The sequence below is a fragment of the Melospiza melodia genome, chromosome Z, assembly GCF_035770615.1.
Source record: "Melospiza melodia melodia isolate bMelMel2 chromosome Z, bMelMel2.pri, whole genome shotgun sequence".
NCBI lineage: Eukaryota > Metazoa > Chordata > Aves > Passeriformes > Passerellidae > Melospiza > Melospiza melodia.
This window is the reverse complement of record NC_086226.1, coordinates 55,226,552-55,251,348: the sequence shown is the minus strand read 5'-3', so window position 1 is coordinate 55,251,348 and position 24,797 is coordinate 55,226,552. Positions and strand designations below refer to the sequence as shown.

Below are 24,797 nucleotides of genomic sequence, written 5' to 3'. Positions count from 1 at the left end.
TCTATTACCCTCTCTCTGTGTGTGTATGCCTGTGTGTATGCATGTCTAAGCAAAACACCATAGCTCTGAGTGGCCTTCCTGCACAGCTTGGGAAAAACTAACTAATTGTTTTAGCTCTTGGCTTCTCAGATAAAGCATCAAATCCTCAAGGAATGATTTGATAGAGGCTGTTGCAATACATTTGGGTAGGAGAGCCATCACTTGAAGACTGCCGTAGCATCCACTTCCTTACATCTCCCAGGGAGCTGACAACTGTTCATGCAGCTGGTTTTGGTTGGTTCTCACACTGTCTCGGCCTAGATGTTCCTTAGAGGCCAACAGCAACAAAATCAGTACCTAGATGAAAAAGTAGGCTTTAATATGGGGACAGACTGAAAAAAGTTGAAATAAGATCTGGTTTTTGCTTGAAATAACAGATGCAACATAGGCAGCATCACTTCAAATCTGTCTTGGACCTGCTAGCAACACACTTATAGCTAGAGCACACTCTTGTAAAAGCGTGCAGCTGTTAAGTGCTGACTTAGACTGGAAAGATGAGCGCCAAGCAGTGATCATGTATTAATTATTTTACATCATGACTTTATAATCAGTAAAAATCACTCCATTCACCCCAGTGAAAGCAGAAGTAGGATTGCTTTTTCTTTTTTTCTGCTTTGTTTTTTTTTCTTTGTTTTTTTCCTTCTAAGAAATAACAATAACAAACAAGGTAGGTACTTATCAAGTGTAGGTATCTCGCTGAAAGTGTTGGGTCCTGAGCACTGGTTTAAATTTCAACATACAGAGGTCAATGTTCTGCCTTCTTACAATGTACTCCCACTTATTATTGGGAAAATGTTGTATTATATGTATGTGTTAAAATAATACTTTTTTTGCCCATGTCACAAATACGTATGTGATTTTCCACAGTCTGAGAAGATTCAATAATTTTTTCTGTTTATCCTTTATATCCTTTTCTGCATCATGAATTTAAATGGAAAATACTGCACTTCAGCAGAGAAAGCAAATAAAGCTGAAGTGCTATAGGCAATTTATAAAGTTACCATTATTTAAATTATGCGTCAGACTGTAGTAGTAGCTGGAAATTGAGTGGGAAGCATGACCTTCTCATGCTGTACAAACACAGCAGAATAATATGACTCTCCCAAGTGTTTTAGTGCTCCTCAATGCAGAGCAGCTGGAGGGAAACATAAGCCTTCAGAAAAACAATATGCTTATATTTCTTTGTCTCTGCTATAGTATAAATAAAATGTTGTACGCATTTTTCTGTTCAATGTAATTCCTAGTCTAGAGAGACTAGCTCAGTTCACTGCTGTCTGAGACATCCCTGGGTCAGATGTGGTCCTGAGAGTAGGCGTGTTCTACAGTAAACATCCCACTTAACAGGTTGTGCCCTGCCCAGACTAAGGAACTCAAGTCTGCCCTTCCTCTTCTCTCATCCTTTCATTTCTCTCTTCTTACTTTTTTTCTATTCAGCTCTCTCCACATATTTATTGTCTTCTACCCTCTTTGCAGACAACATCTTAGTATTTTTTTGATCACTTTTCCTCTCAATCTGCTCTTACTGGTCATGAAGAAGAAGTCCTAGCATTCAATGCCCAGGGAACAGTCCTTTTCTTTTTTTTCCAGGAATACATATCCCAGTTGTATTCCTCCTTCTCTTCAATTCTCCTTTAACTCATCAGACTCTCCTGTTTTATGACATAATTCTCTCAGTCCTGATTACAAAGGAGGTTTCTCTGCCTGATCCACAATATGCCTCCAAGTTTTAGCAACATCTTTAGATTTCCTGGTTGCCACGGCAAACCAATTTGTACAGAAGTGTTGCCTCAGCAGAGCCTCTCTTCTTGCTAGGGACCCAGAAACAACTTCAGGCTACTGGGAAGTTGATCCATTGCTGGGAACTTCCTGGTAAAGAGATTCCTGTGCTCTTTATTTCTCTACACCATTCAAATTATTCCCTGGAGACACATATGGAGACTGTTCAGCACAGTGATGAAAACAGGTATTTCAGCAAGCATGGTCCTGGCTGGTGTTTATGGAGATACCTGAGAAAAAAATGCTGAGCTGCCTTAGCTGCCATCACTAGCTGTTCTCTCAGAAATCCCACTGGGTAGAACTGTGTAGGAACTTCTCCAGAGAATTACTATAAAACTATAAAGCATTCTCCTCAGATCCATGAGTGATGTGGTACAAAGCAGAGTGAAAACCTCAGCTGGTTCTACTTTGCTCAACTTTAATACTGTCCCCACACAGAGGCTGGCAGCTAGGTGGTGAAGTGTTGCTTTGTGATTTTTTTTAGTTTAGGTTTTTTTCTTTTTAATGATCAGACCTTTCATTCAAAGTTAATGAAAGCCCCCAGGCTTCAGTGAACTTTTGGATTACAACCATGAAGTGTGGAATGGATTCCTTCTGACCTAGGAAAGATAACTATTCAGTGAGTATTCTGGCTATTTTCTGATAATATCTGTTCCTGCTTTAGAATTATAGTTTGTAAGGACACACAGCTTGATTTCCCAGATATGTGTCCTCCCCAGACATGAGAAGGAGCTTCCTGCAAAAAAATAAATGTACAAAAGAGTTCTAGCTGCAAGACAATTATATACATTTGCTGTAGAAAACACTTATTTTAAAGAAGGAGGTGTTTTATTGCTGCCCAAAGGAAAGGCTGTGCCTTAGCTCCTGCAGACTCATGTCTCTCCCTGATATTGGTGTAGTACTGGAGAGTACTTCCCTTGCAAAGTGATCTAATGAATCATAAAGCAAAAAACCTCTGATTCCTTCTGTACATAAAGCCACACTCAAAACATGAATCTTACATGTCTTTGGATGGGTCCATACTGCTGGACTAAAATATGTAACACAAATGACAGCTTTTGCAGATCCTTCAGCAAGTGCTTATAAAAAAGAAAACCAGTGCTTGTGTTTCAGTAGTAGCACTCTCATACTTGATCACAGTCTGTAATTTGTAGGACAGACTTCCTGAAATAAAACAGAGATTGTGTAACTTCCAGGAGATCAGCTCAAGCTGTCTTTATTAATTATGTTTAAAATTCACAGACAAGCTAAACCAAATAAAAGCCTTTGGAGAAGCTACTGGAAGGAAAACAAATGAGAATTAGGAATGCACTCTAACCTGTGTTTTGTATGAATGTTTTCATTCATGTAGTATTTTTATAGTAAAGAATTTAGTACAAATTTTTTTTTCTATTATTTTATGTCAGCAACATAATAATATTATTATTATTTTATGTCAGCAGCATCTTTGCTGAAACTGAGGAACTAAAATTTTTTAGGAGACACATGGTCTTATTTTTTCAAATTTTCAGTATCTACTACACTTACTGAGGAACAATAAGAACTATTACGCCTCACCTCAGACATGAGACTTCAACTTTCAGTGATGGTTGTGATGCTCAATGTTTAATTCTGAAGTGCTTTATTCTACACAGGGTGCTGGAGCTGGCTGAATGCACTCTGCCTGCTCACTGCAGAGGAAACCTTTCTGTCTATTGTGAGGCTGAATTCTGCTGTGCAGCAAGATGATTAAAGATGATATCTTAAACCTCTCCTCTCTGTTCCCTCTCCTCCCCCAACTAGCTCCAGTTGGGTTTTCTTTAGCTCTCTGATATTTCAGACTCACAAGTGTGAATTCTCGTGAAACAAATAGAATCTGTAAAAAAAAAGGTGTGTGGGGGAGGTGGCTTCTGTCCTTTTATGGCTGCCACTATCTGTAATCCAACAATGAAGTCACACCAGTGTTATTTGCTTTGTGATCAGTACTGTAACAGCTTGAGTTGCTAGAAATGGCTGGGTTTCAGTGGGTTGTTTTTTCTCTCATCTGAAGCACAGCTTCACTGTGCAATTACCATGGAGTGAACAGACCAGTCCCTTTTGTGAATTATTTATAAAACATAAAGAAACAGGGGCATTTCTTACATTGGAAAGAAATGGTCCATCCCCATCAGGGGTTTATAATCCTCACTGATGTCTTTCTTTATCGTTATGTTTTAAGAGTAAGGTGTAGCAATGGTGTGATGCAGCTGGAATTTCACTCTGCACAGAGCAGAGCAAGGGAGCCAGTGAAGGGTCTGGAGCACAAATCTGATGAGGAGCAGGTGAGGAAACTGTGCTTGTTTAGCCTGGAAAAAAATGCTCAGGGATGACTTTATGACTTTTTACAGCCACCTGTAAGGAGGGTGTAGCCAAGTGGGGATTGGCCTCTTCTTCCAAGCAGCAAGTGGCAGAACATGAGGAAATAGCCTCAAACAGCACCAGGCAAGGTTCAGGCTGAACATCAGGAGGAATTTATTCATAAATGAGATTGCTAAGCATTGGAATTGGCTGCTCAGAGAGTTGGTGGAGTCACTGTCCCTGGAGATGTACAAGAAATGACTGGATGGGGCACTTAGTGCCATGGTCTAGTTGACAAGGTGCTGATCAGTCAAAAGTTAGGTGTGATAACCTCAGAGACTTTTTGCAGCTTAAAAGATTCTGTGATTCTGGGATTTTTATGCAGTAGAATAATTATTTGCCTAGTACAGATTTGCTACAATGTCTATCAGTTACAGTATTCAACAATTTATCCTAACGTATAACACATTTCTACTGTTTGTTAGTTTGTGTGCCTGGTTCTAAGGTAAGGTTTGGCTGTGGCAGTGCCTGACAGTGTTCCCATACATTCATGCATGGATTTAGAAATCTGAGTGGGTGGTTCACTGGCAGTCCCCAAGCTCTTAAAAAGAGACACTTGGTGACTGAAGCTGTGATCATGAAAAGGGCAGAGTAAGAGAAAGTTTCAAAAATTTTTACAAGGTAATATAATTTTGTTGTTGTTGTTGTTACTGGTTTTGTTGTTGTTATTTTTATTTTTCCACTGTGCAAGTCAACATTTCTGTCCTGTTCTTTTAAGCTTGTAAATTTAGATTTTCTATGATGTGGTTTGATGTTTCTCTTGTGTCATATGTTTGATGCACATACACACACTGGACAACTACCAGTTTAAAAGGATTAGAGCCATTGTAAGGAACAAATACATGCATGGAAGCTCAAATATAGACACTGCTATCCCAAAGTCACATAGATGAAGTAACACAGCTGAAAATAACATTCAAGAGCTATTAACTTTAGTCTCTTTATTTGTGCCTTGTAAATAAATCATGCATAGTCCCAAAGGAAATATAATTTTTCCTTCTCTTGTATTTTTGATTCTGAAGTCCCTGTGCATTGCCAAAGTAGCATGAGCAGAACTATATGTCGAATTCACAGTTGTAAATTCTATGCAATGCTGTTGCAAGACCTTGGCTGTGGTTTCCCAAGGCACTGTAGACAACAGACTGGGAGGGTGCAGCCTGTGGAAAAAAACATGAAGAAAAAGTCAAGAGACGGAGATGTGGCATAAACCACAGCAGATACACTGAGATGTGACAAAGAACAACTGCTTGGCAAGTGCTTCAAATTGCATCATGGGGTTTATTTAGAGGGGACTGACTAAATTTGAATCAAGACACCTCAAGACCGTCTGGATTTTCCTTCCCATGACAAATGGCAATCTCTCAGAGAGCAGACACAGAAAAATGTTACAGATCATTCTTGGAAATCCCTATTTTCTCTAAGTTTCAGAGATATTTTTTTTTCCCTGACAAGATGGATTTGTTATAACAGAAGATTGTGAAAATTTCCTTCTTTCTGTGATAGCAGTGTAATATCAGCAGAATGAATAGCACACAGATCATTCTCAGTAGTAAGGCTGCAGGCTTGAAGTACTGCTGAGCAGCCACTGTGGGAAAGTGAGAACCTGTTCATGCTCTCCCTTTTTCCTGGAGTATATTGGAACAGGCAAAGTTCTGTTGGCAGCAACAGCTTGGGAAATGGTTCTCAAGTCTGTAATTGCTTGTACATGCAGCTGATACCAGGGTATTAAAAATCAAATTCACACAATTTGGGAAGAGAAACAATCAAGGCAATTAGTTCCTGCTTACTGTTCCTCAGGCAGCAAAAGAAACAGTCTGTACTGAGTTATGCTCCAGTGGGTTGTCACAGTCTTAGCTGAAGTATATTATTCCAAACACATTATTTTTAGACCCTTCAAGTCTATAAAGGCCTATGGATGTTGTCTCAGAGCCAAGTCTGACTGCACTTCTAAAAGTGGTATCCACAAAGAGCTATTCAGGGCAGCGCAGTGGGTGACATGCAGATCTGATGCAGCTCTAGTCTATTTTGGGCCAGCTGTTCTTTTCTGTGCTGCAGAGCTGCTAGCTCATGAAAGGTGCTTGTTTATTGCTGGATGGACCTAAGGCACTCCATGGCTGTGCAGAGGACTGTGAATTTACTTCAGGAATTATCCTTGGCATGCCATAAACAGGCAAAAGGTTACAGATTTTGTACACATAGTTATGTTTCAAAAGTTGCACAGACTCCTTTTCCAAGATACAGTAGCAGGATTGCATCACTGTGCCAAGGGTGATAAATTTATCACTGCTGTTCCAAACAGCCTTTTGCTGTCTGTTTCCTATACAAATTCAATAGTGGGATTAGCACTGCTAGCATTACACTTTCCACTACTTCTACTGTTTTTATAATTAGTCTCCATGAAATAATTTAATTTTCTAGAAACATGATGGAACATAATACTAAACAGTACCTCTTCTCAAGGAAAACTGCAGCCACTGGTGAAGAAGACAGGTGCAGATACCTGTTAATTTCTGTCATCACACGGAAGGTAGTAGAAGCAGGAGCAAGGGATTATCTATAATAATGTTACATCTTCCCAGCTGTCAGAAAACAAAAAAGCAATCCAGACAGAACATTATTTAATGTAGAGGCTTTGATGAGGTCTTGTCATGGTGGATGCATACTTGCCCAACTGCTCTACTGGCTGCCTCTGGAGTATCAAGGGAGGAGGTACAAAAAAGGCATCCAAAAAGCATAAGGACCAAAAAAGAACTTGAAGACAGTAATTTTGCAACAATTTATCCTTATATATAGAACCCCAAATGGTTGTTTTCACATGTTTTAAAAAGCAAAGGATCCAAAACCATATCCCATGGTTCTGACACAAAGTATTTTAGAGGCCTGAGACACTTGGAAAATGAAGTAGCATTAACATCCTTTGTGTAGAGATGACAGTGATGTTGCGAGCTCTCCAAAAGCTATCATCCTCTTTCCTATCAATATCTCAATTTTTGAATCAGAGAGTTCTACAAACAAAATAGCAGTAATTTTGTGGTGTTGATGGCATAGACTGGAGTGGGGTTGTCTTGTTTGTTTTGGTTTTTGTTTGTTGGTTTGGTTTTATTGCTTTGGTTTGCTGTGTGTTTTTTTGTTCACATCTGGTGGTGATAACCCCTGCAGATGTAAGTTTTGGCACTTCACTCAGAAACAAAGGGCAAAGGAAGCTCCCAAAAGGCCTCATGCAGTCTGCCTTATACATACACTCAGCTTTGGAAAGACTTGTTTCTTAAATGTTATGTTGTCTTCATGTCTAGGGGGATTAGAACCACAGATGTACCACGCAGTCCCTGTAGCTGTGTAAATCAGGGTCAGCAGAAATGTAATGAACTACCCTTTTTGATTAGGAGGTCAGTATTTATTTTTCTATGAGAAAGGGTAAATTTTTATATTTGTCTAGAACAGTCTAGAGCCTAGGGTCTCACTGCTGCTTTGCTGAACAGATGGTATTAGCATAGAGTTATGTTTGAAGATCCTGAAAAGGTTTTTTTTCGCTGTACATTATTCACTTCTACAATCTTTATGCAGAAGCAGTTAGGCAGTTAGTAAGCACTGGAGTCTTCTTGACTTTAGACTGAGGACAAAATTTGACAATTCAACAACCAGGTGTCTGAAGACTACTGTCGATCATTCTGCTGAATTTTGCAATCATTTTTGTCTCACTTGTCAGAAGAACACTAAGGATGTGTTCTGTTAACAGTAGCAAAGTAACCATGAAGGATATAACTAAATGGTAGGTTTTATGTAGAAAATTTTGAGTGGTTGCTCAAAATTTTATTCATATTTTTATAGATCAGCTTGTTGAACTCAAATGTTTAAACATGTACATGAGTGTTTTCTCTTTCAAGAAATCCAGTATAATTGAGAACATCTGACAGACATCTACACTACATGTTTGCTACCATCTGGTGGCCATCTCCACACCCTGTATTACCCTGTATTTTTATTTGCTAATTATTTTTGTCTCTTCAGGTAACAGTATTGCAAAATTTATTTTTAATGTGCCTGTTGTACAGTAATACTTGTAGGTTTGCAGAAGGAAAAGACTGTCACAGAGGCTGTGTCTAATCTGAAACTTCAGGATTTGCTGTGGTACCATATTTTTGGGTGCAAAAGGTGCAAATGCTGTTGATGTGATGTATTTCAAAGGTGATGTATTCTTATTCCTGCTGTTACGTTGGAAGTATAGAAACATTTGTTCAACTTCAGTGGCATCCTGTACATACCATCTTTGAACTGCTGACAAAAGGAGATTTGACACAGGTAGCCAGGGAGTTAATGTTGGGAGCAGTCTCAGCCCAAGAGCGAACAACTAGCTAGCAGCCCTAGTGGAAATACTTTTCTTTGTCTTGGTACTCAGCCACTGGTAAGGCTGTCACTCTGTACTACCTCCCTGTTGTGATCCATAAGGTGACAGATCTGTTTCACACACAGACTCTTGTGCCTCTCAGGCACCAGTCCCAGAAACACAGCATTACCTTCACATAAACAAATACCACTGTATGAAACCTATGTTTGAGCCTCCGTAAATTAAACAGAATATACTTCTCCTTTTGTCTTACTGTGCTGAATTTATAGGTAGATTGCCTTGCTGGATACTTCTCAATTTCCCACCTGCATTTCCAAAGTAGTTCTAGCAATTCCCACATAACCTTTATAATTGTTTTCCTTTTTGTGCTGTACCTGCACATGTAGCAGGTGTTATGTACAATGTAATGCAGAATTCATGTAAAGAGGTGCAAATCAGCCTGCGCTTTATAGACACCCGCAGTGGTGCATTCCCCCTCTCCCCTATTCCAGGCTGTACTGCAGTCTAAGAAATGTTCAGTAGGCCTCAGCCTTGGAAACAGCAACGGGCTTAGCTCTTCCTAAGCTTACCAGAAACATGGTCTGCTCCCAGGAACTGTTGTCTAAGGAGCTCCTTTTTTCCTTGTGAATAACCTTGGAAAGTATTTTTCTTGCCTCAATGGCACAACGTTCCTGTTCTCACACATTCAAAGAAAGAGCTGATCCAAACTGTGGCCAGGATGAAACTTTATGACTAAAGCCTACTGTCTTGAGACCCTATAAACAGCAGTCCAAACAAAACCCTTTGAGCTCTCCTGGATCTCAGTGGGCTATGACCAGCAGCCTCCCTCTGAGGGGGAAGCCTTTCTGAGACAGCGAACTCTCAAATTTGCTATACTTGGAAGATCGCCAAACAGCAACAAGTCTTGGTCTGATGTCCCCACTCCTTGAGGCCTGATCCTTCATCTGTCAGGAAATGCAAAAGCATCTGAAGTGAGTTTTTCACTGATCTCTAAGGGGAATTTTTCACAGGTACCTTGCTTGCACTGACTCTTTCTGTCTTTGTTGCATGCATGTGCGCATGTGCAACATCTGAGAGAAATGCTGCTTTCTTAGATGTTTAAGTACCCTGTAAGTTAGGCCTGTAAGTAAGCTTGTGACTTAAGACTTAACCTTACTTAAACACTGCTAAGTGTTGCTCTTTTGCTAAGTTGCTAAGTATAACTTTGAAGTTATAAATTAGGTTAAATGCCACTAAGACCTATTCTTCTGTTAGATTATTAGTTACATTATAAATTAAGTTTAAAGTATCATTTAAGTTAGGTATAATTTAAGTTGTTGTTCCAACAACCTTAAATTATTAAGTTTAAGGTATAAGTTAAGTTAAATTACTATTAAGTTTGAGTGCTGTTAAAGTTTTTGGTTGTGTTCCTTTTTATCCTTGCCCTCACTGTCCTTTGTCACACATATCTAAACATATCCACACACCCACCCCCACACACACCCTCCTGGCCATATACACATCCTTAGAGAATTCTCCATCATGTCTCTTTTGATTTTGGATTTTGTATGGTTTTGTTGTTCTTTGCTGTGCCTTAACTGTCCTGTAAGTAGTTGAGTGAATCTTGCCAATGAGTTTTTTCGTGATGTCATTTAATATTAAATCTGGCTTTTGATGATACCCTCACCAATGATTTTTTAAGTTATCTCAAACATTTGTTCGTAACAACATCAGAGCCCTGTATCAAGGAGCTAGAATACTGTGTGCCACTGGAGCTAGAATACAGTCACATACAGTCTATCATTACATTACCATATCCTCTTATGTAACGTGAACTCTGGCACTAAGAAGTGGAAAAAATGATCCTTATATGTTTTATCTTCCTATAAGCTAAGTGAGGCAAGTTAGCCAAAACTGCATTCAGTTACCATGTCAATTAACACTGCCCTTTGCTGCAGAATTGCGGTTTTGTATCACTGACAGTTTTTCTAGAAAATACCACTGTTTTCTGGCTAGACATTCATGACCCAAAGAGAATTTTTTCAACTTTAAACTCTGTTTTATGTATTGAACTAGCCATGTGCTATCCCTAATAAGTTAAGCCTTTCAGCACTCTCATTAGGTAAAAACAGCATTATTGTTCTGACTCACTGAAAAACAGAGAAGACTGATTTGCTTTGCTCTGTAATTGCACAGCAGAGGTCAGGCTATATCCTTCACTTTATGAATTCCAGTCAAATAGTCCTAAGTTTTACAAATACCAGCCCATGCTCCAGGAAAATCAGGTTTAGCCTGTAACCCATGCATGGGACTGTACTCGTATACACAAGGTTGTAGCAAATGCTTGCAAAACTGGCATCCTTCATTGCATATGCAACTAATATCATAGAAGGCTGTCCATCAATATAACAACTAGAGAAAATAATGTGCTCCATTCCTCTTACTGGCTTACACATATGGAATTATGTGTAAGCCAGTAAGAGGAATTATTTACAATTTTTGAAGAGAAAAGGTTGACTTAATTCTGACTCCATAGACATCCAAGGTGAACCACCAAGAGTGAATACAGCCATTGCCTGCAGGTAATACTTTTCCCAAGAAAATGGCATCAACCAATACGGAAGATTAACATCAACCAATAAACCTCCTAAAGCAACATTTAGAGGCATCTCATGAATGAAAAGCCTATTTCCCAGGATAGGACAAGTTAGCTGCCAAAATACCAAAGACACAGAGAAGAAAAAGAAAGAAAAGAAGCCAATCAGTGAAGCTGACAGGTCATCTGGTAAAGATCCAGTTCTCCAAGTCAACATGTTCTTTTCTAAGGTGGCATTTTATTGCTCAACAGTAGATTGTTGATTTTGTCCTAGCAAGACTAGCCTGCCTAACTGTAATTCCTACAGCTTGTCAGGATTTTTCATGAAGCTCTTTGTTTGCATATCAGAGCACATTGGGCATTTTATCTGAATGAGGCAATGTAATTAAGCAAGAGAACTGACACTGAGGCAACTTCTGCAGACCTGAAGAAGCCAGAAAAAAGTTGCCATTTGCACAAGTTAAGCCCAGGGGCACCATTCAGAATTGCTCAGAGAAAGCACACAGAATCTGTGACAAGAAAAGAAAACCCCTTATCATTGTCTGGGCTTCAGTAAAGCATGACTGCAGTAAGATTCCATTTGATAGCTTGTTATTCAGTGTTTCAGCCTGCACTCATTTTACTTCAAGATTTTTTGGATATATATTTTCCAAGGCCAAATGACATCACTAAAGTGCACATCCTGAAAAATGTAGGCCATAATTTGACAATCAGTAGGTGGGTGGCCTATAAGGTTTTTTTGATGATAGGTCAGACCTTGAATGTGCCCAGAAGTCACCACACACTAAAAATGGACATGCACACATGTTGTGCAGAGGAAGAGAAATCCCATATATTACTTTTTGTCTACTATTGAGAAAGTTGTTGCAGATGTGATCTTTCAGATCCTGTAATATGCTCAGTACCTCTGAAGAATGTAACATGGATTTCACATGTCCACCTTTGAAAACAGAAGACAGCAGCAGAGGACATCATCCATCTTTCAGCTGCTGTCTTCAGCATCCGAGCCCTCTTTGGTTTTGGTGTTTAGCTCTGACTTAGTGAAATTTGAAAAAAAAAAAACAAACCAAAAAATCTCCACTGTCATTCTTTCATGATAATTCAAAGGCAGGATCCCCAAACCCTACAATGCATGACATTGCATGGATAAAGTAGGTCAACAGTAGACAAAGATGTCTGGCAATTTAAGTTAGTGCTATGTAGAAAAAACAGAATGTGTTAAACATTGAACTCCATTTTCACTATAGGAAGTTAGACTCCTGTTTCTTGGGATCTTTAGAAGTAATAGTATAGTAAAACACTTGACTTTACTCTCACCAACACATGACTAATGTCTTTCTTGAATAGTTTGAATTTTAGTTCGTCTGCTATCTGAAAATGATTTTCTGAAATTAATTTTTACATGGGTGTCCAGAGGGTAATTTCACAACTGAAGAAGGCAGAAGTAGAGGCATAGTGCAGATCAATGTCTGGCTTCATCTCTGGTGCCATCAAGAAGGCTTTGGCTTTTTTACAAATGGATTGAACATCAATGACTGTAGCCTGTTAGGGAGAGATGGGATCCACTTGTCTAAAAAGAGAAAGAAAATCTTTGGCAGCAGACTGGTCAGTTTGGTGAGATAAGCTTTACCCTGAATGGCTTGTGGGTCCAAAGTAGCAATGCTTATGCCTTTACTTCTTCCTGGAGAGTGGGCCATGCCAACCAGTGCTACCTTGGCCTCCTCTCAAATGAGAATCATAAGGCTATTCAGATCAAGGGTACGTATTGTTATCCTGTTACACCTCTCCTAGGGACCCTAGGTGCTAGATTGCCTCCCTGATGTGCCTGTACACAAATGCAGAGAGTGTGGGGAATAAGCAAGAACTAGAAATCTCTAGGCATGTGTGGCAGCAGATCCCTGGACACAGTTTGGGTTGAACTGGATGATATCCAGAGCTCTCACAATTCCGTGGTTCTGTGAACTGTTTTAACAATTATATTCTACCGGAACGACGTCCGTAGTTATGAGGGAAAAGAAGTAGTATTGGATTTTCTAGTTAGATATGGTTTTTAGTGAAAGAGTAAGAAGAATTTGATTTGTTTAGCTTACCATTTGGCAAAAAAAAAAAAAAAAGGCAGCATGTTATTAAATAAAATATAGTTCAAGGTAATCTATTTTTTTCCACAAACTTTTGAGACTTGCTCCTTCTCTTTCAGATATAAACAACTCAGGAGATACACCTCCAGAAGACTTCTGCTAATTGCTTTACTTCTAGACTTTTCAGGGGCTGTAGTACATTGCTTCTAGTACTGGTCCCAAGAGACCATGCTAAGACCCTTAATTTTTCTGCAGGGTAACATATGTAGATGTGTCCTTGCGTTTTTGTTAGTTCTTTGTTAAAATGCATGGCTATTTATTTTTTTAAGATAATGATACCTTTTTTATTAATATTTCAGATCCCACTTGGAAGTCAATTAATTCCCTAACTAGTGGGATGTGATCCATTGTGTACTTGTAAGAAAATTTTCCAGTTCTGGTCTAGACAAAGCTATTGTATGAGTTGTTTTAAAAAATAAATATATAATATACCTTGATCAACTTTTAAACAGTCTTCAAAGACGAGAAGAAAACCTCATATTTGGCATTATGTTTTGATACGTAGCAGGTTGCTTTTGTTAAGTTTGTGGTCTTTCTTCAGGTAGAAATTTACATATATATATATATATATATATATAGATATATAAATATTATTTTGCTTTTTTCAGCACCTACAATTGCTGCTTCACTAGATTTTCTATACTGCTTAGATTCTGCTTTTTAAACTTCCACTTGCAAAAGCTAAAATGCAGAAGAAACATGCAGATTGGGTTGAAAAAGCTGCGGCTGCAAAAAAGAAGATTGTGTGGATGTCATAGCAGCCTTCCAGTACCTGAAAGAGGCCTACAGGGAAGCTGGAGAGGGTCTCCTCATTAGAAACTGCATTGATGTGACAAGGGGAATGGCTTCAAACTGAAAGAACGGAAATTTAGAAAGGAAATCCTCACAAATCATCAAATTATGAAAGAAATTATTTACTGTGAGAGTGGTGAGTAACTGGAACAGGTTGCCCAAAGAAGTTGTGGATGCGTCACTCCTGTCAGTGTTCAAGGCTGGTTTGGAATACGGCTTTGTGCATCCTGATCTAGTGGAAGAGGTTCTAGGCCCATGGTCTAGAACTAGATAGTCTTTAAGGCTCCTTCCAAGCAAAACAATTCTGTGATTCTACCTAGATGGTGGAAACTCCAGCTGAGTTAATGGCAACCATGTAATAGACTGAATAACTTTTCTTCTTTTAAAATGAAGAAAATACTAGCATCATCCATTTGGCTGTCAAAAATAGGTATTGAAACAGCCTTCCTGAGTTTTCTGCCGCTCCACCTCTGATTTCGGACACTCAGCTTCGCCTACGTGCCGCTTTCCAGAACTGAAGCTCCTGTGGTCAAGACAGGAAATCTGTAACTCAGCAGAAGCGCTGGTGAAAGAATGAGCGGCTCGGGCGGAGGGTGCAGGGTGGCACAGGCCGGGGCAGACATTCAGCTCAGGGCACTTCTCGGCCGGAGACGCCAGCGGGACGGCGAGGGGCTGGATGGCGAGGGGCGGGATCGGCCCTGCGCCCCGCCCTGCCGGCCTCCTGCCGCCGCTCTTCTTTGCCGCGGGCGGCGGGGGTAACGAGAGGCGACGGAGTGGCTTTCGCTGTTCTGCTTGGAGGGGCCGCAGCTGGCGGCACAGTCAGGTGAGGCCGCCGGGCGGGCTGCGAGGCGCCGGGCCGCGGCTGTGCCGGCTGTGCCCCGCCGGGCTCGGCTCGGCTCGGCTCGGCCCGGCTCGGCCGGCGGCGGTGGGGGACGAGCGGCGGCCCCGGCGCGGGGCGTGTGCGGCGGGCGGCCGAGGGGGCGGTGAGGGGCGGCCCCGCGCGGGCTCCGTGCCGGCTCCGTGCCGCGGGCACTCGCCGTTCGCCGCCGGCAGTGCTCACAGAGGTACCGGGCTGGCGTGGCAGGGCTTAACTGGCGTGCTTGCCGGACACTGATAGCATTTCCTTGTTTCTTCAGCCAGGCTTCCCTCTGAAGGGAGCCGGAAACATCTCTGAATATTCGCAGAGGAGGTAGAAATAATAATATTCGAAATCAACGCAGGTGTGAGATACCTCCTCCCGGCTACCTTGCCCGGGAAGGGTCGGACTAGGTGGCCTCCCCTGGTTTGTCGCAGCTGGGCTGGTGACCTGAGATTGCTGACCATCCTCGTCTTGCTTCCGAGCTAGCCCTGCTTTCCCTCCCGCGGGCAGGGCTGCGGAGGCCCTACCGCTGCTCAGGGACTTGGAAAAGTTCGTGCCTCCAGAGGCCTTCCCTCCTCTGCTTGGAAAAGTGTTACCCCTGCCTCTTCAGAAATTTTGGTTCGGATATTGGGTACACAGTGGGCGCTGTGTTTATCGCCTACACGCAGGAAGTTTGAGTTGTTTTACTTCATAGGACTCCCTTGTCAGCATGAAGATAGGAGTTGATCAGGTTTTTAGAAAATCTTGCTCTTGAATTGACTTTTTTTTGAATGGCCTTTCATCTTACATCTTGACAGCACTTTGCTTTTGAAGAACTATTTATATAGTGGAATTTTCTTTTTCACTCTTACTGGGAGGTCTCCATGTTTTGCAGTTAAACCATATGTGTAGTTTTGTAGTGGTGGGGAAGTGGTAGCAATTTACTGAGTTTTTAATCAAAAATCTAAACTTACTGTAACTCTGTTTCATAATCTTCATTTAAGATACGTGGGTGTCCTGTTAATTGTGATGTTAAAAAGCTGGTTCATGTTGTATGGGAAATATACCAGCAACAAAATATATACATAAAAATAAGTGAGTGGTCTGACTAACTCTTGAGATAGTTCAGGTATATAAGTTTGCTTGTTTAATTTTGTTTTCGTACACATTATTTTCAGTGGTAATACTGCTATCAAAAACTTCACCTGGCCAACATGTCCAGGTATTCTAGAACATTTTATCAAGTTATTTTTAGTTAGCCAACTTCTGTCATTGGGATAGATACCTACTTTAAACCTCTAGCTTCTGTTTTGCTGCATACCTGTTTGGGAATTCTCTTTAATTAGATAAAGGGCATTGAGGGTATTTGGCTGTTAGCTTCTTGTAAAGCTGTCATTTGAAAGAGGAGAGACTTGAGCTGAAATATGAGTAGTGAACAAGTGGTAACAATGACCCTATCCTTGGACAGATGGTGTATTTTTAGGGTTTTCATAGTTTTCTAATCTGTTACTTCTATTTTAGAATGCTTTAGAGAAGGAAGACCTGACACCTGAATTGACTATCAAATAAATGGTTATTCCTGAGCAGGATGAGAGTGGAGTTGCTGAATGTGTTGTGGTGAAAATGCCGTTCCCTTTTTGTAAAGAGTGTAGCTTGATAATTTTGGTGAACAGTGACTCTGTGACATTCATCCAAAGTATAGAAGTTTGAGTAGCAGCTGTTGCTGAATGTCTCAGAGTGTTTTTTCTTTTCTTTTTTTCCTGCAGTTTGTAAATCCCTGTGAAGGGCATATAGGAAGTTTGCAGTCAGCCAGCTTGAGTTCAGTGCCCAAACTTTAAATCTCCAATGGAAAAATATTTGTTTGATTTTTTTTTTTTTTAACTTGCAAATTTGAAAGGAAGAACCTCTCAGACAGTGTTGCTGTGGAGGATGATAAGAAATCTGTATGCTCTGTTTTGTGACCGTGTACAGTTCCTTGAGCCCTGTGTACAGGTTGTCTGTGCAACTTTGAAAGCATAAAGGTTGCTGCTGGCTATAGCTGGTTCTCTCCATGGGGCTGTGAATAGTGGTACTTGTAAGTAAGATCCTGCTGTGAGTAAGAACAAGCTGGATTTACCTTTCAACGATAATCACCACTGTGTATTAACCATTTATGAGATGAAAACTGAAAGGTTTTGACTCACTTTTTTCTGTACTCCATTTTCGCCCACTCAAAAAAATGGTCACCTTTATTTTTGGAAGACCGGGCACACAAATGTTTGCTCTCTGATTCACTCTTTTAAGAATTACTTATTTTCCCAGTTTCATTTATTTATTTTTAAAATAAAATTCAAGTTCTAATACCTTTTAGTCTGATCTAGTCGTATCTGGGTATACCTAACTAACTTGTCAATGGAAGAAGTTTTGATTAACTTGTTTGGTTAATACACTGTGCTTTAATTCAGGCAGTCAGACAAAGGATTTTCATGATAATAGCTGAAAAAAACCACAGTGATTTCTTCCAGAAGTTCACTGGAAGGTTGGAAAAGAATTTGCAATACGTGGGGAAAGCACCACTGTCTGAGGGGCTCCCTTGGTATGGAAGAAGTTTCCCCGTTCTGGTCCAGTCTGGTTGGGATGGGATTGTGTGACCTCTATCCTGTGCATTAGCCCTTAGGTCCTTGTTGGGACTTTTTCTTTTTTTTCTCTTTTTTTGTCTCTTGTCTCTGGTTTTTGCAGGGGTTTCAGTAAGGCTTTGTCCTTACTCAGAGTTGCAAGTACTCAGACCTCCAAGAAGCTGTGCCTTCAATTTTCGGTGGTTGCTTTGGCTGTGGTCTGTCCTTAGATGCTGCTCTGGCTTATACTGGCTTTGTACCATGCAGTGGCTGGATAGTGGAGGAGGTGGTTGGTAGGCAGGTGTGCTGGTGGGGGGAAAGGGAACATTTTTCCTATACTGTCTGCTGTGTGTCTATTGAATTTTCCACCTTTTCTGGTTGTTTCTGCTTGGTGGGTCTTAAGAAAGTACACAGAGCTGAACCCTGTGAGCAGAGAGACTTGGCTTTCCTTCTGGGAGTCTGAAATGCACCATTTTGTTTTGTCTTTAGAACTAGTGTATTGGTCTTGAGGCTTGGTTGGCAACGTTGCTGCTTATCTATAGTAAAAGATTGCTGGATACCAGATAGCCTACTTCAGCTGAGTACCTGTGGTGGTTTGACCAGGAAGAAGTGGGAATTCTGGGATGCTGTGGTCAAACCAGTGGGTGCTCGGATTTTGATATTGGCACCTGATGTGGCCAGTGGGATCTGGACACACCTCCGAGAACACACAGGGGTTAAAAGCAGAGCTTCGGCGCTGGGAGCCTCTCTTGGGACTTCGAGGGAGTGAGGTCGGATCTCCCTTCCCCGGTCCAGCCGCTGCTGCTGGGCAGGGGAGGGGCAGCCATGTGGTAGGCCTGGGCCTGGACAGAGATGGGAGTGAGGAGGCCCTTGAGGATGGAAGGGTGGAGGAGCCCCAAGAGACATCGGGCAGCCATTCCCCCCCCAGAAGAGAGAGAGGAGAGCCGGCGTCTGAATTTGATAGCGGCCGGCCCAGGAGGTAAAGGGGGGGAATGCAACGAGGAGGTGCCGCCGGAGCAGCAGCGAGTGTGGGAGTGCCGGAGCTCTGGGACAGGCAGAGACCGAAATTTTTAACCCCTTTCTTTCATGATTGGGACCCTGCAAAAATGCTGATCCTCCTCGGAGCTGAATAAGAAGGGAGATAAGAGATGAGATGAGACAAGGACCTGGCCCGAAGGATGTGAAGAAGCTTGGCTGAGTGGGGAGAGGTGATTGGAGTGGCCTTTCGGCTGGACTTTTCTTGTGTGGCCATAGACTGAACCAGTTTTATTCCTGTGACACAGAGACTGCATTTAGGGGGAGGCAGTGCCTCAGAACCAGAGGGTTCATTGTGGGGACCCCTCAGCCTCAGGGGGTTGGAAAAAAATGGGGGGGACAGATGTCCCAAAGCAGAGACTGTGCCTTTTTGGAGTGAGACAAGGCATCCTTGAAAGACAACCCTAAAAGCAGCTCTGGTCCATGCACAGTGGTGAGAGCACTGTGCATGGAAGGAAGATGTCACAAGTGGCAAAAGGACTTTCCGGGCGGTGCTGAATGACAGGGAAGCACAGGAGGTTTCAGCGTGTTTCCAGGGGAAGCCTATGGTGCAGGAAGGACTCCTCTCCTCTTCATGGACTGAAGTTTGAGTATTCTAAAGGGTGGTGCCAGACTGGGCAGTTGGTGATTTTGGGGGAATGTATTGGATTGGGAAATCTTGGTGGTGGGGAGGAGGAAAGTGCTTTTTTGTAAGGTTTTCAGTTTTTTTTCTCTTATAGGTTTTTTCTTCTTTTCTTGTAGTTTAGGTAATAAAGTTTTCTTTATGTTTAAGCTGGAGGCTGCTTTGCTTATTCCTGGTCACATCTCACAGCAGACACCAGGGAGGAGGTATTCTCATGGGGGCACTGGCTCTGTGCCAGGCCCAAACCATGACAGTACCGTAAAAAGAAAGAATTGCTTACTGTGGGAAGTAAAAGTATGCTGTGTGTTAATTTGCTTGAATATCTTGGTCTAAAACATCTCCTTCTCAATGAAGCACCACTAGATTGGAAAAACAGAACGATGGAATCTTTGTTCAGAAGTCAGGAATTTTACGAATATCCTTGTTTTTACATCTGCCACGGACATTGTTGGATTTCATCTTCAGTAAAATTGCTTTCTTACCCATAAGATCAGAAACTTATTTGAAATCCAACTCAAATAGCTGTGCCAGACCAGATGTTTCCTGGAAAACAGCATGTGCAGACAGGTTTGCATGTAGATGTGCTTATTGAGCTGATTTGCTTATCTCTCTTCCAAAATATGTGAGTATGTGTACCCATGACAGAAAGTTAAACAATTTTTATCTTTTAAACTAACAAGGTGCTGATGCTGCCGGATTTGTCTACTATTTAGGTGTATTGGCATTTTTTAGCATGGTTTTGTGCCTGTGCTTTAAGCTGCATGGAGAACTCATCATTCTTTCCTTGAACAATATGGTTGCTTTACCTCTGAAAATTTTTGAGCTAAACAGCTAGTCCCATATATTTATCTAGTAGATAACTACAGTGCAAGCTCTTACTGCTGATAATGTGAACTGTTTTCTCTATTTCTGACAGCTATGAGGAAAATACCAGTTATTTTATTCAAGTCACACTTAGAATGAATCACTGCATCTTGGCAGTGCTCTTTGTAGTTTTTCCATCTGTCAAGTGTACCTACTATTACAGCAGACAACAAGATACAGATGACTTCATAATGGGTTCTGACAGACCTTTTTTGAAATACAGTATTGTATTCTGGTATGCAAAAGTAAACAGATTCTCTTGTTCTTTGCTGAGATGGCAGTGCTAACTCCATCATGCCTTTTGTGCTCTCATTTTTGCTGCTCTGGAGATTGAGGGTTCTTGGTTTTCAGGGGTCATGTGTAAGACATGGTGGCTCTGTACCTCTCAGGTGCTTCTTTTAGGATGACGCAGTAGGATAGTAGTCTGTGCAAGATGTATGTGTTTCTGCAATTCATAGCTTTCTACTGGAAATTTGTGCATGTCTCTGTGTGTGTTTTTTAATCTACTGCGTGTTAATATTTTGCATTACAAGAAAAAAAAATCCAAACAACATGGTTCCTTTCCTTGCCTTTGGTTCTTAGTGTTGACCTTGCTTATCTGTATGTGGCCCTGTGGGTGTCCTCTGGAGCTGCGCTGCATGTGTCCCTTTGTGCCTTAGCTGAGTTTTCCTTTAGGCAAGAAACTCAAGTCTCAGGTGTTAGACTTCTTTGGATTGTTTTGTGGTGTGCGTGGGTGTTTATGAAGAGGCAACACTTTCAGGAAGCTGCATTTTACTCTTATGTGCTCTGTATGTTCCACCCTCAAATTCAAATTAGGAAACTTTTCAAATGAACACACAGATTTGAAACCTTTGTGAATCTGACAGTATTATGCACTGTCTGCTGAGAAATGAGAAGTTATAATCTATCTTGACTGCAGAGAGGGAATTTTGCAGAGAATGCATGTGGACACTGAGGTATAGGTGAGCTGTTGAAGGACTTAAGTGCTGCATGTACAATAGAATTTGTATTTCTGGGACCTGCGAAATGCTGGCATCACATTCTTCCCCTGTGCTTACAGTGTATGTTCACATGTAAATCCTTTGAGAGTTGCTACCATTTATTAATTTTTAAAACATTGCCACTTGTGTGTTGCAATAGTAGGGAAGAGGTTGCTTCGCTTAAAAATATGTACCTTGAGAGCTTGTACAATATATTACTAGTAAATGTATACATTTTGGATTTAACTAGTGTCTTACGATGCATATATGTTTGCTGACTGCCTCGTCTTCTGTGCTTATTTTTTCTGTCTTTTGACTGCTGGAGTGCAGAAAGAAAAAAAGTTAATCTCAGTTTACAAGGAAGCAATCTTCTACAAACTGCAGCCAAGATTCCTTGGAGTTTAAGGATTAATGAAGCTAGGTGCCATTAGGCTTATTAAGACCAGATATCACCACACCAAAAAATCAATGTAGCTTATTTCAAAGAGAATTGCAGCTACCCTTTGCCCCTTTTAAGATGGTCTGTTTCACAGAAATAACACAAATCTCAATAACAACCAGTAGTATCCCTGGTATGGCTAATTCATGATTTATTTTCTGTAGGAGCAGAGAAAGCAGCTGGGCATCAAAATGGAGAACACTTAATGCCATGTAACATTGAAATCAGTGGAGTATCTGCTTATATTTATAATAATTGTTATTTTTAGGTTCTCCTTTAAATAATTTGGTTCAGTCTTATTTACGTATTTATTTACAGGCTCAGGAATAAGAAGTTAGAATAGTAGTGCCAGATGGAATAAGTTGAAATAGTCCAATTTTAGAAAGCAAATTACTCTTCAAAGCGAATTACTCTTCAAACAGCAAGACAAAATTAATTTTCTGAGTAAATTAGGTAAAAAGCAATCTGTTCTCTACCCCAGTTGTCTGCATGGATTTTTGGGTAGATGTATGATAAAAAAATGGCTGGTTGTGTTTATTGCAGATTTGCATTATATTGTTAGGAGCATTCAAGACATCTCCCTCAAGAGCGCGTGAGGCTTTATGTACAAGCTAATAGTGTGTATGCTAAGATGACCTTTCTTTGTCTTTCAGATGCAAATATCTAGACAGGTCAACACTAGTACATTTACCTTCCTTGCTAGGTGTAAGCCTATCAGCTGACAGCTGTTGCATTACTGTTTGCAGTCAGCTGATAGGCTGTATTATACATTATTGTATGTATAAAATAGCTGTAGTTTGGGATGCAGTACAATGTGCCCTTTTTAATTTGCAGGTTTCCCTACTTGCTGTGATTCTTCAGATTTGTTCTCTTCTTGAAATGGTAGGACTTGGAAACAGCTGTCGCGGGATGAAGTCTCCACCACTCCTCGTGGCTGCGCTCGTGGCGTGCATAATTGTTTTGGGTTTCAATTACTGGGTTGCAAGTTCTCGCAGCATGGATCTGCAGGTAATGTTCCTTTTGATCTGCATGTCACTTTGTACTTCTGCAAGTAGTAAACATAGTTCACGAGAAGGATGATTCTCCTTCATGTGGCAAGCCAGGAACTTCAGCTTGTTGTAGGAATTTCCACAAATTTTATAGTCGTTGCTTATCAGTAGTGGGGAAATGGGATGAATGCCTATTTGTACCTGAGAGGAACCCAAAACTTGAACACACCTGCATGTGTGATAGTTGTTACTTCTGCTCTCACAAAACGTTCAGCTGTCTTGTGCTGTTTCACATTAAAGATGTGATAAATGCCATCCTCTTTTGTCCCCTCCCAAGCACCCTCAACTTCCTTGCCATCATGGCAGTACACAAAGCAGAAAAGACCTTGGCTTTTGCAAGCCCTGCTCAGCAATAACAAAAACATCTTTATGTTATCAACCCTGTGTTCATCACAAATCCAAAACAGAACCCTATACCAGTCACTGTGAAGAAAATTATCCCAGTCAAAGCTAGCACACTGATATTCCTAGATTTGTCTTTATACATGACCAGTAGCGTTGTATGCATACTGTACAAGGAAATGTGGCTTGTTCAGAAACGAAATCTGAATTTGTGTTTCTTAGTCATCTTTCTGAAGAAGAACATACAAGTCACATGTAATAATTGCCTTGTCTGATGATAACTATATTTTTCTGATGATAACTGTATTTTTTGTGGCTGTTGAGCTTAGGTTTTAATCCTTTCTGGACCATTTGTTCTGATATAGAATACGTGAGTCAAATTTCTGATTTGTGACAATCTCCGCAGGAGAGTTTTTTTCCCCTCTTTTTTTTCTTTTTTTTTTTTTTCTTTTCTTTTGTTACTGTTTTTAACAAGCTGACCTAAAAACTAACAACATGTTGATTAAACGTGGCTCATGAGAGCTCCTTCCCAGTTTATCCAGTGAATTTGTATGCTCTTTGTAACTGAGCCAAATTTTAGTACTGAGTGGACAGCTGAGTACTGTCAACAGAAGGAGTTGAACTCCTGTTTCTTTCACCTCAGAACTGGCAGTACTCAAACAAGGGCACTTGTGTCTGGCCATGTGGTTAAGGGTGTGTCTTATGACTTCTGAGACCCTGGTCATCCCTTGCTTTCCCTTAAGTCAGTGGCCTCAGGGTGGTGGCTACCTGTGGGCAGTAACTGTGTCAGTACTACTGAAGTGTTGCTGCACAGCCATGAAGCAGCTGATAGAGAGAAAAATATGCCACAGATTCATTTTGCTCTCCATAACCTAGAGACACAAGGTCCTCAGATACTACTACAGGTACACTGTGCCATCTTACACATTTCTCCTAAAGTCAGCCTGAAAATTACTTCAATTTGGCATGGTCACACAGTCTGAATGGAATAAAAGCATAGCTGAACATGGATGGAGCTTCTGAAGCTCTCTCTAGACCCATTTGTTTGTTGGCAGGATTTTGCAGGTGTTATGACTGAAATGGAAGGAGTGTTTTTCCTTGCTATTCCAGCTAAACTGCAAGTAATTTTCCTTTTTTTTTTTTTTTCCTCTGACTCCTCTCTCTTTTCTTTATTTCTGTGGCAGAGAGGCAGGGTAGGTGGGACATGACACGCTACATACGTGGTGTAAGGAGATTTGGAAGAAAGATTTTCTTGGAGTCCTGGAACATGTGGAGTTTTTATTATATTTAATTTTTAGTCCACCTGGAATCACCAGGTCTTTTTTTATTCTGTTGATATCCCCAGCCCCCTGCATGTTTTTGTATTCGTAGTTGCTGTGAAGAACAATTTCAACCCAAAATGTTTAGAAACAACGTCCTGCAAAACTAAATTGGTACTTACAAACAAGAGGGGTGGGGGGAGGAGGAAAGAATGTGAGAACATGAGGCTTGATTCCTTAGCATATGCCTCTTACATGATGTGATGGTGTTGAATTTTATTCTGACTGTAGCTGTTCTTTAAGCAGTCAAGAGGAATGATGATTTTCTGTTTATGAATGAATGGATTTTTCTCATATATGTCTTTGTATAATAGCTATATGTGAATTGTTCATGTAAAAGTTGGGCAGTGTTGTCCTCCCTCTACTCTTTTCTAGCTCTTTCAGGGAATCAGATTGGTTTGAGAGCTGAGTTTCCACACTGAGTTAGTTTGGGGTCAACGCTGAGAAGTGTAAAGCTGTCAGAATTGTATGGGCTAAATTTAAAAAATCGTTTGACCTTGACTTCAGAAAGACTGTAGTTTCTAATCTTTCTTATGTTTATGTTTTGGGTGGTTTTTTATGCTCAAGTACTGAGCTTTTAATTTTTCTCATCTTTAACAGAAATTTTAGAGTCTTTACAAAATATGCACTCCTGTTAATTTATGTAAAACCACGGAAGTGTGTGTCTGTGTGTA

The 24,797-nt window shown here is 40.8% G+C and overlaps 1 protein-coding gene across 2 annotated transcripts in view; it reads left to right on the top strand.

The window, feature by feature from the left end:
- The first annotated feature begins 14,748 nt into the window (after window positions 1-14,748).
- The window catches only part of GOLM1 (golgi membrane protein 1), a 34,512-nt gene continuing 24,463 nt past the window's right edge, over window positions 14,749-24,797 (top strand). Inside the window, exons 1-2 of one of the 2 annotated variants that reach the window (XM_063180268.1) lie at window positions 14,749-14,864; window positions 22,300-22,421. In XM_063180268.1, coding sequence (XP_063036338.1) covers window positions 22,323-22,421 — 99 coding nt within the window. In that variant the 5' untranslated portion in view covers window positions 14,749-14,864; window positions 22,300-22,322. Of the gene's footprint in view, window positions 14,865-22,247; window positions 22,422-24,797 lie in introns of both variants that reach the window. The other variant, XM_063180267.1, reaches the window with a different exon arrangement.